This window comes from Oncorhynchus tshawytscha, linkage group LG15 (assembly GCF_018296145.1).
Source record: "Oncorhynchus tshawytscha isolate Ot180627B linkage group LG15, Otsh_v2.0, whole genome shotgun sequence".
Lineage (NCBI taxonomy): Eukaryota > Metazoa > Chordata > Actinopteri > Salmoniformes > Salmonidae > Oncorhynchus > Oncorhynchus tshawytscha.
The window spans coordinates 17,995,883-18,015,619 of record NC_056443.1 but is presented as its reverse complement, the minus strand read 5'-3'; the positions used below and the strand labels follow the sequence as shown (position 1 = coordinate 18,015,619).

Genomic DNA, 19,737 nt, shown 5'->3' with positions numbered 1-19,737 from the left:
GTGAAGACATTAAAACTATGAAATAACACACATGGAATCATGTAGTAAGCAAAAAAGTGTTAAACAAATCAAAATATAATTTATATATTAGAGGCTGGTAACTCTAATGAACTTATCCTCTGCAGCAGAGTCTTCCTTTCCTGTGGCGTTCCTCATGAGAGCCAGTTTCATCATAGCGCTTGATGGTTTTTGCGACTGCACTTGAAGAAACTTTTAAAGTTATTGACATTTTCCAGATTGACTAACCTTCATGTCTTAAGTAATGATGGACTGTCATTTCTCTTTGCTTATTTGAGCTGTTCTAATATGGACTTTTCCCAAATAGGGCTATCTTCTGTATACCACCCCTACAACACAACTGATTGGCTCAAATGCATTAAGAAGGAAATAAATTCCACAAATGAACCTTTTACAAGGCACACCTGTTAATTGAAATGCATTCCAGGTGACGACCTCATGAAGCTGGTTGAGAAAATGCCAAGAGCGTGCAAGGCTGTCATCAAGGCAAAGGGTGGCTACTTCGTAGAATCTCAAATATAAAATGTATTTTGATTAGTTGAACACTTTTTTTGGTTACTACATTATTCCATAAGTGTTATTTCATAGTTGATGCCTTCACTATTATTCTACAATGTAGAAAATAGTAAAAATAAAGAAAAGCACTGGAATGAGTAGATGTGTTAACTTTTGACTGTTAGTGTGTGTGATATACACAGTACCGTTCAAAAGTATGGGGTCACTTAGAAATGTCCTTGTTTTTCAAAGAAAAGCACTTATTTTTGCCCATTTTTAAAATAACGACATTGATAAGAAATGGTGTAGACATTGTTAATGTCGTAAATGACTATTGTAGCTGGAAACGGCAGATTTCTTTATGGAATATCTACATAGGTGTACAGAGGAACATTATCAGCAACCAAATGAATGCTATTCCATGTGAGAAATTGCCAAGAAACTAAAGAGCTCGTACAGCGCTGTGTACTACTTCCTTCACAGAACAGCACAAACTGGCTCTTAACTGGCTGAATGGAAGCAGCAATGTTCCAACATCTAGTGGAAAGCCTTCCCAGAAGAGTGGCGTATGTTATAACAGAAAATGGGGGACAACTCCATAGTAATGCCCACGAATTTGAGATGAGATGTTCGACGAGCTGATGTCCACATACTTTTGGTCATGTCGCGTAATGCACATCTACCAGTTGATGTAGCTACCATTTTGTAATTCCGATAGAATCCAAAGACCCAGTGTAGGAAGCTGTGTGTCAGAAAGAAGATTGTGTTGTCTTTTGTTGCATTAAAGAGGCAGTCTGTGATTGGTATATTAATGTTTTGTCTTTTAATATACACTCCCCTCCATATGTATTTGGACAGTGAAGCTAACATTTTAGTTCGTTAATACACACTTAGTGTGTTAAAGTAGTCAAGTTTTGGTTCCATATTCTTAGCACGCACTGAGTACATCAAGCTTGGCTTGTGACTACAAAACAGTTGCGTGTATTTTTTGGGGGTATGACCTCTGTGCGTCTAACTTTCTCACTCATCATTATTCAAAATGTATGAGTATCCACAATCATGGTAGAATCCACATTTATGTAGAAGTGGTGAGTGTACTCTATACCCATTGAGAGTATAAGAACCTCACTTTATAAATGCCTCATGAGCTTAGTTCAACTGTCATATCCCATCAGAACCCAAAACAATATTTTCTTACGCAATTGTTTGTAAACAATATCATTCTAAAAAACACTGTATAGCCTCAAAACATGGTTTAAAACTGTGATTTGATTTACCAAAACAGTGGCAGGTGACTGCCTGGTTGTTGTTTGAACTGCAGATTGCCCCTTTAACTGTGTCTTACCAGGACTTTATCATTTGTTGACAGTTGTTGTGTTCAAAAGTGGATGCATGTTTTAGTGGGAAATGTCAAGTCTATAGGTGTAAATACAAACCTGTTGATGTAGCCTCTGTTTGAAATTCAGAGAGAATCCTAATGCCAAAGCTGTTTGTGTGAGATAGGGGAGGGAGGAGCGAGGGAAAGGGGGAAAAAACAAGAAGAGAAGCAAGATGGAGCATTTAAGTGTATGAGTCACCGTTCCTTTGTGACAGTGTTGCAGTGATGCGTGGCCTTGCCATACAGCGGAGGGGGAGAGAGAGAGAGAGAGAAACGAGGGAGCGATGGAGGGATGAGATAAAGGAGGAGAGCTCAGTAAATAAGTGCAGAGAAAAATGGTAGTGACAAGGTGGAGAGAAGGATTATTCAGGCAATGAATAATCTACTACAAACTATTCAATGTTTTCAGAACTGCACAAAGTAGGTGAGATGAACTGGGCATTCAGGGCGGGCGCCATGTTGGCTGGCCCAGAGCTCCCGTTGGGATGTAGCAGTGGCCACCGCCAAACTAGCGGATGGAGATATGGGGCGGGTTCAGCAAGACACAACGTTCTGGAACTTTCAGATACAAATGTGTATTGTTCAACAAACATGCCTCTCTGACATGTAAAACAAGGAATCATGACGGCTCTATTCGTAGCATTTCTATCTGCAACGTTTGTCAACTTGAACATGGCCATGGTTTTATGCCAACAGTATCCTCTGCTGGACCCTCCTCCCCTCACATGGCCTATCCGGCTCCCTCACAACATCCACTGAAGATATCAACTTTGGTCTTTCAAGCATACTTAAATGAACACACTTCCCCTGCATACTAGATGCATACTTCCTACAACACTAGATATACCTTAAAGGCTTTATGCCACTCCCTTGCCTGTCCCCCTCCTACCCTCCGTTGCCCTCTTCCCATCACATGGTCCTACTTTGCTCCCTTACTGCCAGAGACCTCTATCTAACCCTCTGCATCACAAACAGACTGTTGTTCTTGCTGTTATGAAAGAACAGCCTTCCTGCCCTCACTTTCTCTTTCTCCTCTTCTGTCCCTCCCTCCTTTCATCCTTGCCTTACAAATCGCTGTGATTGGCCCATACCTTCTCGGAGAACGCTACCGTTGTTTGTCATATCACAATTTCCTGTGTTATTGTTTTTTTGGAGTCACGCATCACCCGCGATCAATAATGTTTGATACTGAGAAATAAAGTGCACTTAGAATGTTAGAATGCTGCTCCATTAGGTTTTCCATCTGTCTATATCCCAAATGGCATCCTATTCTCTATATACTGCACTACTTTTACCTATGGAGCCCTGGTCAAAAGTAGTGCACTATATAGGGAATTGGGTGCCATTTGGGATGCACTGCATCAATACTTTATCAGTACACAGATGGACAATTACTGGGAACATATCACAAATAATGATACAGGTCGTAGGTGCACACTGTGTGTGTGTGTGTGTGTGTGTGTGTGTGTGTGTGTGTGTGTGTGTGTGTGTGTGTGTGTGTGTGTGAGAGAGAGAGACTGTAAGAGAAAGAAATAGGGAGAGGTGTCTGTTTTTGATAATGTGGGTGTGTATTCCATTTCCTGATATGGCCTGGCTGTGTGCATAGGCTACAAACATGATGTGAGTTGATTTGACAGAGGTGATGCAGTAAGTGTGGGTGTTTAAGTGAATGTACATGTTTATACACGTAACTGCCAAAATAATGGAAACATGAGGGATACAAAGTATATTGAAAGCAGGTGCTTCCATACAGGTGTGGTTCCTGAGTGAATTAAGAAATTAACATCCCATCAGGCTTAGGGTCATAAAAATGCTGAACAGGCCATTATTTTGGCTACTATGGCTATGCCCCCATAGGATGGCAATGCCTGCCTCCACATAATATGAGTGGTCACTGAATGGTTTCATAAGCATGAAATAGATGTAAACCATATGCCATGGCTGCCTCAGTTCACCAGATCTCAACCCAGTTGAACACTTATGGGAGTGTTCTGGAGTGGCGCCTGAGACATCGTTTTCCACCACCGTCAACAAAACACAAAATGATGTTTATTTTGAAAGAACGGTGTCGCATGCCTCCAATAGATTTCCAGACAGCTGTGGAATCTATGACAAGGCGCATTGAAACTGTTCTGACTCGTGGCGGCCCAACGCCCAATTAAGACACTTCATGCTGGTGTTGCCTTGATTTTGGCAGTTACCTGTACATCTATCTCTGCATATGTTGACAGTATGTGCATGAGTGTGTAGTAGGCCCTCTCTGCAGTAGGTCCTGAGTGTGTGTGGCTGACTGTGCCCATGGTGTGTGTGTGTGTGTGTGTGTGTGTGTGTGTGTGTGTGTGTGTGTGTGTGTGTGTGTGTGTGTGTGTGTGTGTGTGTGTGTGCGAGTGAGGAAGCTGGGCTGACTGCCTAGGGGTTCTGCAGTGGCTCTGCATGGAGATGGTGGCGCGAAGGATGACTCACCCAGCAGAGGAGGGAGGGAAAGGAGGGAGTCACATGACCAATGAATCACTGCTCCTAACCCTCCGTGGGCTGGCTGAGCTACACTCATCAACCTCTCCTCTCCTCCTTTCTCCTCATCCCATCCCTTCCTCTCCTCTTCTCCTTCATCTTCTTCCCTCCTTATCCCATGCCTCCCTCCCTCCATCTTCCTTCCTTCCCTCTCTCCTCTCCTCTCCTCTCTTTTCTCCATATCTCCTCCCTCCATCACTCGCTTCCTTCACTCCTCCTCTCATCCCTCCTTCCCTCCCTCCATCCATCCACCCATCCCTCTCTCCTCTTTCCCTCCTCTCCTCCATCCATCCCTCCCACTCACCAACCTATCCTCTATTCCTCTCATTTATTTGCAATCTATCTCTTTATTTAGAGTGAGTGAGTGAGAGTGAGAGAGAGAATAACAATAATAATAATGATGAACTAGCTAACTAACATAAATTATTGTATCAGGAACACCAACAAATGGAACTCTGTATAAATACTCACTCCACTCACACTTCACCCATCAATTTACCCCATGCTTCCATAGCCATATGATTGAATAACCTTTGACAGTGTGAGTCTCCATTATATCTCTATCATTGCCAGCGGGCTCCAGAGGGGGCAGCCCACCTGTTCGACAAGGGGGAAACAGGCACTCCTTACTGAGATCAAAGCTTCCGGCCGACCCCTTGTGCTCTGGATCTCAGCGTGACAGTGATGCATGTTTGAATCTCCCCAGTAACAGTGGTAGGTCCCTGACACAGCGGCGCCATGGGACTTTGTTGGTACATATAGTCTGACATGACTTCCTTTCCTCTCTTCCCTCGTTCCCCCTCTTCCTTCTCTCCCTTCCTTCCCTCTCTTCTCTTCCTGTTCCGTTGCTGGATACATGGGGTGAATGGATGGGGTGTGTGTGTGTGTGTGTGTGTGTGTATCCATCCCTCCCAGAGATCAACCTCTCCTCTGATCACCCATTAAATCTCAAACAGCTCCCTGAACACACACACTCCAAACTTTCTTCTCCCCTCTTACCCCTTCCTTCCCTCCTCTGCTTTCTCCCCCTTCCTCCCCACTTCTCCCTCCTCTCCCCTTAGGTGCATGTGTTATCAAACCAACACAACCATTCTTCTGCCCTGTATCCCTCTTCTGCTTCCTCTCTCATCCCCCTCTTCTTTCCCACTCCCTAACATCCCCTCATCCTTCACTTCCTTCTTCTGCGCCACTCCACCTCTTCCCTCCCTCATCTCTTCAGTCAGTACAGAATTAACAAGGCGACGTGGTTTGAATTGAAGAGGGGAGTCCATGAGCGCAAACAAAGGATATCAAGGACCTGGAAGGATTCTGTATGGAGGAATGGTCTATGATCCCTCCCAATGTGTTCTCCAACTCATATGAAACTATTTAGAAAAAGGTGAGGTGAGGTATTGAAAACAGGGGTGTAAATAATAACCTTTTTGAGACTTGTTAAACAAAATCTATTTCTCTGAGCAATTGTATTAGTGTAAAATAATATAATTTCTAAATTTTGGGGAGCATTAAGAACAAATGCTCTTTCCGTGACAGACTGACCAGGTGAATCCATTATCTTTTATTGATGTCACTTTTTAAATCCACTTCAGTCAGCGTAGATGAAGGAGAGGAGACAGGTTAAAGAAGGATTTTTAAGCCTTGAGACAATTGAGACATGGATTGTGTTTATGGGCCATTCAGAGGGTGAATGGGCAAGACAAAAACTGTAAGTACTTTTTGAACAGGGTATGGTAGTAAGTGCCAGGTGCATCGGTTTGGGTTAAGAACTGCAATGCTGCTGGATTTTTTTAGGCTCAACAGTTTCCCGTGTGTATCAGAAATGGTCCACCAGCCAAAGGACATCCAGCATCCCTGTGGAACGCTTTCAACACCTTGTAGAGTCCATGCCCCGAAGAAATTGAGGCTCTTCTGAGGGCAAAAAAAGGTGGTAGTGCAACTCAATATTATTATACTCCGTGTAGCTTAGTATATGAATTATTTATTTTATACAGTAATTTTGGCTAATCTTTGTCAATGGTGTCAATAATTTCCGACCCCACTGTATGTACAAAACGTCATGACTGGAGACAAACAGGACAGGACATATGCTTGTTCAAGGTTTGTATTTCAGTTGATTACTATAGCGCCCCCTTGGGCCAATCAGTGTAATTTTGTAAATGCTGGATTTTTATTGCAAGATGCATCATTCACCCAAGTGGTGTCTGAAACATCACTTGTGACTAAAGTAGGTACGAACGGACAGAGACAGATCCATAGTTCCCATCTGATTTCGTTGCGGGGGACAATAGGTGGTGTGTTGGCATCGATTGGCTGTAAATCTCATTCCGGTTGTGCGCTAATCACTGTGTTAAAAAGGAATACATTGTAGCTGTATCAGATGTATCAGTTTTGTCTACGGTTGCAAAATTTGGGTAACTTTCCCAAAATGTTTCAGAAATCCTTGTTGGAAGATTCCCGGAATCAGAAGGGAATAAGCAAGAAATCCCTATCAAACATAGTGTGCTGTTTTCATGATGGTTTGTCCCATTGTTGCTGCGTGTGATAGGTGAGAAAAGGAGTCAAAGTCAAGAGCCAATAGAACTTCACAAAAAAAAAGGCATTTCACTTTCATAATAAAAAATAGTTTTATTTTATTTATTTCTCTCTGTGTAGCAAAACTAGTCATCATGGATACATGCGGTTATTTACAATCAGCAACACGCATGTTTATTACGACATAGGTACAAGGTACATCTAGAAATAGAGCACATAGATCAGAACATCCTCATACAAGACTTCAACAGGGTTTTTTTCCCGGGTACTTCATACTTCTATAAAGTCATCTTTTAGTTCTCCTTTGAGATTTTTTTTTTATACTTTTATTTAATGCTCGTTAAGTTTATCAAAAAGAAGCAACACATTTTAGATGCAGGCACACAGAAACGTGCAGCAGACTGTCTTCTATCTTGTCTTTCTTTCTCATCCCTGTAAATGTTCTCTTTCCCTCCCTCTCTTTTTAAAAAAGAAACAAAAAACAAACAAATCTGTTTCAAAGTGGAAGTAATGTTTAGGTATACCTTCCCCACTTTTCACGACCTTCCATATAATCTCTCTGTCTCTCTCTCTCTCTCTCTCTCTCCTACAGCAGATATCTTACACTTCAGTATTGAGTAGGAGGTTTGAAAGGCCAAATCTGTCCCCTTAGATCAGTGTTTCTAGTGGACCCACTCAAATGCCAAAATGCAATGAGTTCAGTTGAGTGAACTGAAACAGTCCTAAAGGTATGTCCCAAATGGCACCGATTCCCGATATAGTGAGCTCCTTTTGACCAGAGCCCTATGGTCTAAGTCTAAATCGCAGTTAAGCAGAACACACATGTCAAATCAAACACCACTCCCAATGTTTTCCCAGTGTTTCTCCCCTCGTCGCTTCTCTAAAAGAATGGATTTTTCATTGGTGTCTGTGGCGTCAGTCACATTGAAAATGGTTTCACTTTGAGATGGTCTCTGCTGTGTTTGATTGAGCTTTGATGCTAGCTATGCCAATGAGTGCATCCCAAATGGCACCATTTTCCCCATATGGTGCACATAGGGCTCTGTTCAAAAGTAGTGCACTATTAAAGGGAATAGGGTACAATTTGGGACACAAGCCCTGTCATCGGCTACAAGATTGCCACATGGTTATTTAAAGACATGAGGGTGGGTTCGCGCCCAGGCTCTGTCGTAACCGGCCGCGACCGGGAGGTCCGTGGGGCGACGCACAATTGGCCTAGCGTCATCCGGGTTAGGGAGGAGTTGGCCGGTAGGGATATCCTTGTCTCATCGCGCACCAGCGACTCCTGCGGCGGGCCGGGCGCAGCGCGCGCTAACCAAGGTTGCCAGGTGCACGGTGTTTCCTCCGACACATTGGTGCGGCGCTGTGTTAAGAAGCAGTGCGGTTTGGTTAGGTTGTGTATCGGAGGACGCATGACTTTCAACCTTTGTCTCTCCCGAGCCCGTACGGGAGTTGTAGCGATGAGACAAGATAGTAGCTACTAAAACAATTGGATACCACGAAATTGGGGAGAAAACGGGGTAAAAAAAACAAAACAAAAAAAATTGTTGGGGTTTCGTTTACAAGGAAATATTGAACGAGTAAAGGATTTGGAGATGATTAGATATTGATTTCCAATAACACAATGATTTTTTTTGTTTGTGGTGAGATACTGAATCACAGTCCTTTCCAGCATCTAAAGGCATAAACACAGAGACATATTGGTTTCTCTACAGTAGCACAGAGTGAAAATCCTGGACTGTTTTCAGTTTCTTTTCCCTTTTCTCATTTCATTTCACTCATTCAACGGGAGTATGTGAGGGACGCTTCCATTTCAAATCAGGTCCGTTTCATTGAAAAATTCCCAAAACATTTTTCAATTTGTGAATCGAATTTGAGATTGAATGGAATTGTGATCACAACCCCATTTCTCTACAAGGGCTTAACTCAATTCTACCCCCTTTACAAAGTCAACAGTCTTAGCAAAATGAGGGGGAAATCATAATAAGGCAATATAAAACTGTATTTCAGTATTTTTAGTTTCTTTCCTTTAGAATCACTTTGTCTTACAAATATCTGGAATGTATGAATGTGTAAATCTTAGCACTGCTTTGTAGAAAAAACACAAGTACATTACAAGTACATGAAATAAATCAAATCATATATTCATAAGTTAATCAAAAAGTGTGCAGACGGGGCAATTGACATAAGAATGTAACAGTTTTTGTTGTTGTTGGAACAACAAAACAGAAGTGATTAAAAACAGACAAGTAACAAATAATCAAAAAACAAACAATATATTTGATTAATAAATAGTGACTGCATTTGCGTACAGTATGGCACCATATCATCAAGCGTGTCGGTAACAATAACAATGACTTTCTCTGCCCTTGACGATAACTGTTATCTGTGAGTTCTTGAAAAGGACCAATTCTATATATTTTTTTTGCAAGCTTCATTTTCTGTAAACAATCAATGATGTGGAACTGAAATGGTGACAATGGAACCACTGATAACAATAAAACATAACAGATACACATTGGTAAGGCTTTATATCCATTGGGGCCTCTTCTCCAATAGCGATGGCTAGTCTTTTGGAATATAAACACACTTGACTGTGCATTTTGGCTCCAAACATTGACATGTGTGTATTTGTTAACAACTGTAAGTCTCTTGTATGAGTTTTGGATTACAGGCAACATGATAGTCAGGCTGAGTCCCAAATAGCACCCTATCCCATATATATAGTGCACTACTTTTGACCAGAGCCCCATGGACCCTGGTCAAAAGTATTGCGCAACATAGGGAATAGGGTGCCATTTGCAATTTCCCCTCAATGTTGGTCTTCTGAACGATGCCGACGCTCCCTCATATTTTCCAGAACCCCAGGATGTTGAGATGAGTCTATAGAGTCAGTGTTCTATGGTTCTGTATGTTCTATAGTTCTTTATGTGATTGGTTTAGTGCCCCTCTTTCAGTCATTTTGGACAACAGCTTCAGTTTCATCTTCCAAAGAAAAGAGCAAGAGAAATGAATGGATGTGTGTCATCCTGACTCCCTCACTTTTCTATCTGCAAGTTCATTTTTACTCTATACAAAAAAAAAGCTACATGTAATTTGTGTTGCTCTTTGACAAAAATCTAACAGTACATTAAAGAGACGAAACCAAGGCAAAACCTGAAATCAAAAGTAAGTGGTCTAAAAATAAAAAAAATCCATTGTTCTCTCTTCCTCCCCTTTTCCCCTCCCTCCTTCCCACCCCCTCTCGCTCTTTCCTCTCTTTTCACTGAAACATCCTAGGCCTGGGTTTCATAAAGACCTGTTGAATGTAGTTCTCCAGGTCTTCATTGCTATCTTGCTGCTGCGGCCCCATCCCTATCCCCTGCATCCCATAGTAATCTTGGTCCCGGGTCACCAAAGGTGCTGAGGGCGCTTGGTAATAGTAACCGTGCCGATGGCGAGGCTGAACCTGACCCCTGGGTGGGGACGAGCGAGGTTTAGGCATGGGGACGGGGACGGGTAGGGGGTTGTATGTCCTGGGGTGTGGGGGGAGGAGGTAGTTGGGATAGTTGGAGTAATTTGGGTAGTAGAGGTTCCGCCGGAGTGCAGCGGGGGGCTTCCTCGGGCGGGGCTGTACCCAGGGACGGTACCTCCTCTTGGGGGGGAAATCAAAGTCGTAGTCCAGAGAATTCGACAGGAGGTCGTTGAGCATGTAGGAAGGCTTGGCATAGAACAGGGGTTTGGGCTTGGGAGGGGGGAAGTAAATTGGGTAGTAGCCTCGATAGGGCTTCTGTTGGTAGAAGGGATACGTAGGATAGTTGGAGGAAGTCCGAAAGGACTTCTGTTGAGGTTTGATCCAGAGGTCTTGTTTTGAGGGTTTGATGGAAGATTTGTCCTTGAACCAGGACTTGAGGGGATTGATGGCCCTGAGAGGCTGCTTCAGGGTGGGGTATCGGGGGTGTGAAGGCTGGGCATCGACGGCTTTGGCTGCTGGGTAAACCAGGGGTCTTTGCTGGGGTCGTTGCCAGGGCAATGTCTCAGGAGCGTCTTTCTTCTTCTTCTTCTCAACGTCGCTGATGATGTCAACGACGTCGTCCGCGGGGAGGTGGAGCTTACTGGAGATCTCGATGAGCTTATCAATGGTCTGAGGATCAATATCATCGTCCTCGCTGACGACCTCCTCGTCAGAGCGCTTGTCCTCCGCTGCGTTGGACAGCAGAGTCTTCTTGTTCTGGTACTTTCCTTTGTCCTGTTTGACCATGTACTGCAGGAGCATGTCCGAGGCTATGTCCGCCAACTTCTCCTCCTCGGCTTTGGCCCTCTGAGCTTCCATCGCCTGCCTCCTGACCTCCTCCTGCTCCTCCTTTGCCCTCCTCTCTTCCTCCTCGGGGCTCAGCATTTCCTCATCATCCTCCTCAGCCGCCGGTCGAGCCAGATTGTCAAAGTCGTCCATGAAGTTGCCTCCTCTATAAGTGGGCATGTTCAGGGCTTTCTGCATCTCCTCTTGCCATTTGAGCTTCTTCGACATGGCTCGGGGGTATCCTTTAGCTTTGGGTTTTATCTGGTTGTGGATCAGGGCTTGGTCTGTGTCGTCTTGGCTGTAGGCCCTGCTCTCTCTCCCTCTCTGCTCCTGGGCCTCCCTCTCTCTCTTGTTAGCTGTGTTGTAGTTCTGCAGTTCCTCCAACATGCTCTGGAGGTTCTGCACTTCATCTGGACTTAGTTGCTCCTCTTCCTCCTCTTGCTGGGTCTCCTGTGAGGTGGGTGGTCCCTGCTGCGCATCTTCTCTGGCCCCCACTTCCTTCACTCCCACCTCCTCCCCTCTTTCTCCTTCTGCCAGAGGTTGTTTCTCCTTTCCAGGAATCGTCTGGCTGGTGGTGTGGCTAGTCACTTTCTCTGTTAGTCTTTCCTCCTCCTCCTGTGCTCTCTTCCTCTCCTCCTCCTCATTCCTCTCTCGCTCCTCCTTGCCCTGCGCCGCAGCGGCCGCCATCACCAGCTCAAGCTCCTCGCGACCGTCCCTGTCTCGGTCTGCTCCCTCCTCATCCAATGCGGCTCTCACCTCCTCTCCCTTCTCCTCCTCCTGCCTCTCTCTCTCATTCTCCTCTTTTCCTCTCTCCTTTTCCTTGCGCCCATCCTCCACACCGTTCCTCCTTTCCCCGTGTGGCTTATTCATTGCCTCCAGCAGAACGGCTGCTAATGTTTTGGGGTCCATGCCTCCAAAAAGCTCATCCTCCTCTTCTGCTCTCTCTCTCTGTGGAAGTCCGCCCTTCCTCCCTTCATTCTCTCCCTCGGTTGGCCTAAGTCCAAGAGGGGAAGGAGCATGGCTGTCGTCGGGGCTGTGTGTCTCGGTCGCCACGGAGGCGGTGAGCGGGAGAGTTAGGGTGAGTCTCAACAGGACAACCAGTAGGATAAGGGCACTTGTGGCGAAGTGGGACCACATCATGACCACACAGAAAGGACAAGAGGGGGGCGAGGGAAGGTGATGCTCCTGGTGAATGAGAGACAGAAAATATAGATTTGTTAGATAAGAAAAATGGGTGAACCCACGTAGAATTTTTATTCTATGGAACCCCCCTATACAATAGAAAAGCATTTTCTTTTTATATACCTATAATGAAAAGTTTTACAGGATGGTACAAAATGTTTAATGAGCATATATATATATATATATATTTTTTTTTAAATTCTTATTTACAATGACAGCCTACACCGACCAAACCCGGATGATGCTGGGCCAACTGTGTCCCTATGGGACTCCCGTTCATGGCCAGTTGTGATACAGCCTTGGATTCGAACAAGGGTTTCTGTAGTGACACCTCAAGCACTGAGATGCAGTGCCTTAAACCGCTGCACCACTCGGGAGCTGCATATACAGTTCAGTTAAAAGTATGTGGTGTCACTGCCAAGAAAACCATTAGCTCATAGCATTATTAAAGTGAAATGAATTAATGGACATGAGTCAGCCTGTAAAGGAATGAGGGATATGAACCAAATAATTAGCACAAATGGAGTAGATGATGTCATCACTCATCTGCATGTGAAAACAATTCTCAGCTAGGAATCATGATGAAACACTAGAGTAGGTTGCTTTGACAACAGATGTCATTTTCTCAGTACACACTCTCAGTTTCCCCCATACATATAACATACATAATAGACTAAATACTATATTCATTCACCTTAATCAATGTAGATCATGCACCTCTGTGCAGGTCACAAATAACATCAGTTGAGCATAGGGACCCACACAAAATGGCTGACCAGTATTAGGCCATTTCCATGGCTCATATTAATTGCTTTCAGAACAATGCCTTTAAATCCAGTTTGTCCAATTTGGACTTTTCCTCAATTGAATTGTTCTGCTCCACAGGCTAAACTAGAATACCTGTAGGCTATTTGCTGCAAGGTGTCAAGATAAATTAAACTCTTGTGCGTCGATTTGTGTTTAAACCGTTGGATTTGGCACATGCTATACAGTATTTAGTATTTTCTCGCGGCTCCATTGAGCTGATCTAACAAAAGGTTAATTGGCTCAGTGTCTCGAGTTAGTGCTGTTCCCTGCGTGTGTAATGCTCCCTTCGCATGTGAGCGCTCCAGGCACGTGGTTCAGGGCGGGTGGCTATTGGCAAGAAAGCGTTCCAATGCGCGTGCTACAGAGAAGAAGTAGGTGCTATTTGTAAGGTCATCTATATCAGTGGCCATGGCAACAACCGATTTCACATTGATCGCTACAGTATAATGCCTACCCGTAACTAACTCCACAATGATTTCGGATTTTTTTTCTCTCTCTTAAAAATTCAATAAGTAGCATGAATAGACTGATGAAATAATCAATAGCAATCGATCATCTCCTTCATTACAGCCACAACAATGTCAAACACAAACCCATTGGATTTAACCACTGACACAGGTCTGTACTCATTGCAGATATCATCCCAGAATGTAGATGAGAATGAAAATGGACATGAGATCAAAAGATCATAATACCGCATTGAGGCTGCATCCCAATTGGCAGGCTATTCCCTACCCAACACAGTGCACTACTTTTGACCAGACCCCTATGGGTCCTGGTCAAAATAGTAGGCCAACAGTTAATAAGCTGCCATTTGGGATGCATGATATAGGTTTGACCCCTGGATAATCATAACACAGATGGATCAGTGTAATCTACAGAGTGAGAGATTAGGAGACAACCTACCTGGCCTGGATGATGCACCCGTGTGTGTGTGCGTGGATGATGCACCCGTGTGTGTGTGTCTGTGTGTGTGTGTGTCTGTGTGTGTGTGTGTCTGTATGACACACCACAAATCTCACTTTCTCCCAATAGAGTGATCTTTCCTAACATGCCCAAGTCATGCGTAGGCAAACTGTATAGCAACAATCTATATCACCTTACAATTATTCCATCTCTTTGGTTGGCTTTATTGGTCCCACTTTTTCATACTTAATTCTTTAGCTGTATAATGTTTGGTAAACGTTGTACCTCGTGTGGTACAGGTATTAAAAAGCTTCTGGAACCACGTATGTCTGTCTCTCCCGTTCTCATAATTCTATCTGCATATGCCCATCCACGAGGGCAATATACGTAGGGTGCAGTCTCTCCACCAAAGCACATTTGCTTTTAAGAAGCCCTATCTAGCCATAATCTGCTCAGTCGAAACGCCACACGACCTGGGAGAAGCGCTCTGTTGCCTCAAGATTAAACGTGCAAGAACTCTATCACCACAGGAACTCTATCACCACAGGAACTCTATCACCACAGGAACTCTATCACCACAGGAACTCTATCACCACAGGAACTCTATCACCACAGGAACTCTATCACCACAGGAACTCTATCACCACAGGAACTCTATCACCACAGGAACTCTATCACCACAGGAACTCTATCACCACAGGAACTCTATCACCACAGGAACTCTATCACCACAGGAACTCTATCACCACAGGAACTCTATCACCACAGGAACTCTATCACCACAGGAACTCTATCACCACAGGAACTCTATCACCACAGGAACTCTAGTATGCATGAAAGTATCGAAGAAAGCAGAGCACTTATACACATAATTAATGCATGTACAGAAATGTCTCAACTGACTATTAAAAAGTAGCATCAAATTTGGTTTGACATGCAAAACCACTCTTTTACGCAGCCAGATGCAGCTGTTTTACGGTGTCCTTTTCACCCTTTGTCTTTATTTGGTCTCCCTGGGTTTATTCTTGGCAGTTAGTGACGCCATGGTGATGGCAAAGATGATGGAAGACTGGGAAGAGGCGTGGCTATGATGATGATGATGGCTATGATGATATGACAATTATCATGATCTCCGGTAATCCCTGTCAATATGATTACCACAATCATTAGCCAACCTCAGTCATTCTATAATTTGATTATTTCTCTTCTCATAATCCACATCCATTTTCTTGTAGGCTATTTATACTGAAAGATAGTAATCTCTTACAATTTACAATGATTAGTATTGAAAAATATGTTGAAACTTGTGAAAATACATTCCTTTATGTTGATCTTTTAAAACACTTGTGTTATATATATATATATATATATATATATATATATGTTATTTATTTTAGGGTGTAGATCATCTTTAATATTGCAGATAGATTGTGGCTTCTATCATTATATATATATATATTTTGGGGTGGCAGGTAGCCTAGTGGTTAGAGCATTGGACCAGTAATCGCAAGGTTGCTAGATCAAATCTCTGAGCTGACAAGGTAAAAATATGTTGTTCTGCCCATGAACAAGGCAGTTAACCCACTGTTCCTAGGCTGTCATTGAAAATTAGAATTTGTTCTTAACTGACTTGCCTAGTTCAATAAAACATTTAATATATATATATATATATATATATATATATGCCTTGGGAAAGTATTTTCCAAATTTTGTTAGCTTTATTCTAAAAATGATTCAATTGTTTATTTTGCTGAACAATCTACACATAATACACCATAAGGACAAAGCAAAAACATTTTTTTTGTGCAAATGTATACATTTAAAAAAAAAAATAATACATAAGTATTCAGACCCTTTTCTATGAGACCCGAAATTGAGCTCAGGTGCATCCTTTTTCCATTAAGCATCCTTGAGATGTTTCTACAAGTTGATTGGAGTCCACCTGTGGTAAATTCAATTGATTGGACATGATTTGGAAAAGGCACACACCTGTCTATATAAGGTCCCACAGTTGACAGTGCATGTCCGAGCAAAAACCAAGTCATGAGGTCGAAGGAATTGAAATTTGGAAGTACCAAGACTTTTCCTAGAGCTGGCCGCCCCGCGAAACTGAGCAATCGGGGGAGAAGAACCCGATAGTCACTCTGACAGAGCTACAGAATTGCTCTGGGGAGGTGGGAGAACCTTCCAGATGGACAACCACCTCTGCATCACTCCACCAATCATGCCTTTATGGTAGAGTGGCCAGACGGAAGCCACTCCTCAGTAAAAGACACATGACAACCTGCTTGGAGCTTGCCAAAAGGCACCTAAAGACTCTCAGACCATGAGAAACAAGATTCTCTGGTCTGATGAAACCAAGACTGAACTCTTTGGCCTGAATACCAAGCATAAAGTCTGGAGGAAACATAGCACCATCCCTACGGCGAAGCATGGTGGTGGCAGCATCATGCTTTGGGGATGTTTTTCAGCAGCAAGGACTGGGAGACTAGTCAGGATTGAGGCAACGATGAATGGAGCAAAATACAAAGATCCTTGATGAAAACCTGCTCAAGAGTGCTCAGGACCTCAAACTGGGGTGACAGTTCACCTTCCAACAGGACAACAACCCTAAGCACACAGCCAAGACAATGCAGGAGTGGCTTCGGGACAAGTCTCTGAATGTCCTTGAGTGGCCCAGCCAGAGCCCGGACTTGAACCAGATCAAACATCTCTGGAGAGACCTGAAAATAGCTGTGCAGCAACACTCACCATCCAACCTGGAGATCTGCAGAGGAGAATAAGAGAAGCTCCCCAAATACAGGTGTGCCAAGCTTGTAGCGTCATACTCAAGACTCGAGTCTATAATCACTGTCAAAGGTGCTTCAAACAAAGCACTGAGTAAAGGGTCTGAATACTTATGTAAATGTGATTTCATTTTTATTCCATTTGCTAAAATGTCTAAACATGCTTTTTCTTTGTTATTATGGGGTAGATTGATGAGGGGGAAAAACATTGAATCAATTTTAAAATATGGCTGTAATGTAACAATGTGGAAAAAGTGTAGGGGTCTGATCACTTTCTGAATGCACTTATATATATATATATATATATATATATATTGTATATGATTTTTCTCTCCCCCTTACACTATCACCTCTCCCCTAATTGGAGTAAACACATTCAATATATTTTCCTTTATTATTAAAACACTTTTGTTACTATTTCTTTTAACTACAGTCTGTCTAACCAAATGCAAGGTGGAATCCCATACAAACTCTCAAATACATTACCATAGCTTTAGTTTTCAATCGTTCATGCCACAGGATCAATCAGTTTGATCACTTTTTAAATAAGATATATTAAAGTAGTTAAGACTTACCTGGTGTCTCGCGGTGAAACCAGATAGGCTACTTTCTCCTCCTTGTCACTCCTCAAATCTCTCTAATTCAACGTGTTACTCTAACTCAACACACCAATGTCTACTTAACACAAATAAAGCTCGGTGTTGTTTGGAAGTGTATATAAAGTAGAAAGTTATTTCTCCCTTTTGGTTTCCCTACTGTTGCCTCATTCGCTGTGCGTCTGTTTCAGTGAGTATTATCACGGACAGCACCGCAGGTTTTCTTACTGTTGCCTCATTCGCTGTGCTTCTGTTTCAGTGAGTTATCACCGGCAGCACCGCTTCTTTATACGTCCCCCCCTCCCTGCCTACGTGACCCGACGTCAGAGTTTTCCCCTAGTGACGGAACCAAGCTTTCATTGATAAGAATTTTCGCTTCGCTCGAATGAACCACGAGCGTTCTGGCTCTGCCACACTGCAGTAGCCTGATGAATGAACGGAAACGGGGTGAATTAGATAGTATTTCTCCCGCCAGGGGGGAGCATAGCCAAAAACACACCACAGGAGAGGGAGATAGGTGAACTAAGCCGCGGGATGTAGGTTGGGGGTGGGTGCTGCGTTAGTTTCCAGACAGGAGGGGGCAGATTTTTGTTTTTGTTGCCTGCACTGAAGACACTATAATCGCTAACTATTAAAGGGCCAGTACACTACTTTTGTGATAAAAAAAACTATATGTATTTGAGTCTTTACCAGCATTTGTAACTTGTGTCTGAGCATGATCTGTACAAAATAGTTCATCTGATCTATTCTGGTCTAACATTTTCAATTTTAGTAGATTTATCCTGAGCAATTTACAGAAGTGAGTGCATACATTTTCATACAGGTCTCCCGTGGTATTGAACCCATAACCCTACAGGTACAAACCTAGATGACCAGCCTTTGTACAATACAGTAATGTACATGAAGTGGTTTCTTGGGATAGTAAATTAATACTGCACAAAAAGTAGTGGTTGTTGTGTATTGATATTCTGCTTACCTATGTTGGAATGCTTGGAATGTTTTGTCCTGTGAAATGCATTAATGAGCCTATTATGTCAACAAAGCTTGTATCCATTAGTTTATATGATAGATTATCAACGTTAGACTAATTTACTATCTTATGCCTTCTCGGCCCTTTCTTCATTTGGAAACATGCATTTTCTCCAGCAAATGTGAAGGCGCACACTGCTATATGGAGAGTAGAGTCCAATCTAATTAAAGGATAATTGAATCTGATGGTGGGGCAGGCTACAATGAGCAGTGCTTGTCTGACTCATACAGTGATTGGACATGGAAGTGTTTGTGTGCAATACAGAGGCTGCGTATACACAGGCAGCCCAATTCTGATATTTTTTCCACTAATTGGTCTTTTGACCAGTCACATCAGATCTTTTTCAAAGCTGATCTGACTGGTCAAAAGACCCATTTGTGAAAAAAAAGATCAGAATTGGGCTGCCTGTGTAAACCCAGCAAGAGAGACAGAGAGAAATAGAGAGGAAGAGTGTGTGTGAGTGTGCGCGTGCATGTATATGCGTTTGTGTAGATCTGAGTGTGTTTCCAGCAGAGATAGATGACACAGGTAATCGGGTGCCAAGGGGGCAGATTCTCCTATAACAGTTTAATTTTACCGTCTGCCACTCAATATTAGAGCGGCGCGCGGTTTTGTTGTTTTGCAGCTTCCTCGTTTCCCCGCAGTGACTCACCTTCTCTAATGCTGCCCACATGGCCCCTTTGGGACGTGGGTTTGATATATGTATGAAAGTGATGTCAAAACTAATTTTCAATTATCTAAATAGTTGCCAACTCTGATAGCCTAAGATAAATCAAATTTGAACAACAAAAAAAAAGTATATATATAGTGGGGCAAAAAAGTATTTAGTCAGCCACCAATTGTGCAAGTTCTCCCACTTAAAAAGATGAGAGAGGCCTGTAATTTTCATCATAGGTACACTTCAACCATGACAGACAAAATGAGAAAAAAAATCCAGAAAATCACATTGTAGGATTTTTAATTAATTAATTTGCAAATTATGGTGGAAAATAAGTATTTGGTCAATAACAAAAGTTTATCTCAATACTTTGTTAAATACCCTTTGTTGGCAATGACAGAGGTCAAACGTTTTCTGTAAGTCTTCACAAGGTTTTCACACACTGTTGCTGGTATTTTGGCCCATTCCTCCATGCAGATCTCCTCTAGAGCAGTGATGTTTTGGGGCTGTTGCTGGGCAACACAGACTTTCAACTCCCTCCAAAGATTTTCTATGGGGTTGA

The 19,737-nt window shown here is 43.0% G+C and overlaps 1 protein-coding gene across 1 annotated transcript; it reads right to left on the bottom strand.

The window, feature by feature from the left end:
- Window positions 1-8,972: 8,972 nt before the first annotated feature.
- Window positions 8,973-17,741, bottom strand: vgf (VGF nerve growth factor inducible). Its single transcript, XM_024373345.1, has 2 exons — window positions 17,467-17,741; window positions 8,973-12,395 (listed from the first exon to the last, which is right to left on the bottom strand). The coding sequence occupies exon 2, from the start codon at window positions 12,348-12,350 to the stop codon at window positions 10,194-10,196; it is 2,157 nt and encodes a 718-aa protein (XP_024229113.1). The 5' UTR covers window positions 12,351-12,395; window positions 17,467-17,741; the 3' UTR covers window positions 8,973-10,193.
- Between the last annotated feature and the right edge of the window lie 1,996 nt (window positions 17,742-19,737).